The 421-nt window shown below is 48.7% G+C and overlaps 1 protein-coding gene across 1 annotated transcript in view; it reads right to left on the bottom strand.

The window, feature by feature from the left end:
* Positions 1 to 8: 8 nt before the first annotated feature.
* The window catches only part of gucy1a2 (guanylate cyclase 1, soluble, alpha 2), a 39,398-nt gene continuing 38,985 nt past the window's right edge, over positions 9 to 421 (bottom strand). Inside the window, exon 9 of the mRNA XM_016462549.1 lies at positions 9 to 280. Within this exon, the coding sequence (XP_016318035.1) occupies positions 70 to 280 (211 nt within the window). The 3' untranslated portion in view covers positions 9 to 69. The remainder of the gene's footprint in view (positions 281 to 421) is intronic.

Here is a 421-nt window from a genome sequence, read left to right as displayed (position 1 = left end):
GAGCCACCAGTTGCCACAGGCAACACTAGTCTACAGGACGTGATGTCACAGCGAATGGGTGGGGCCGTCTCAGAGGCTAGTCTCCCGTAGAAACATGGTCCCAATGCTATAGGACACTTTCCGGATGGGGGCGGAGCGAGTGCTGGTGAGAGGGGCGTGGCTCTGGGTTTTCCCCGCCTCCAGGAAATAGCAGATTCCCGGGATCTCTTTGGGGAAGTTGTCGGGAAGCTCCTGCCGGGAGCGAGGGATGAAGGTGAACGTGCGCTCGTCACGCAGGAGTCTGAGAGGAAAAGCAAATGGAAAATAATTAAATATACAAGACCTCACTCTGACAGAAACAAACAAAATATAAATTAAGTAGTGCTTTCAAATGATTAATCGTGATTAATCGCATCCAAAATAAAAGTTTTTGTTAACATAA

This window comes from Sinocyclocheilus anshuiensis, unplaced genomic scaffold (genome assembly GCF_001515605.1).
Source record: "Sinocyclocheilus anshuiensis isolate Anshui unplaced genomic scaffold, SAMN03320099.WGS_v1.1 scaffold48, whole genome shotgun sequence".
NCBI lineage: Eukaryota > Metazoa > Chordata > Actinopteri > Cypriniformes > Cyprinidae > Sinocyclocheilus > Sinocyclocheilus anshuiensis.
The sequence above is the reverse complement of the archived record's forward strand: the minus strand, read 5'-3'. Positions and strand labels throughout refer to the sequence as shown.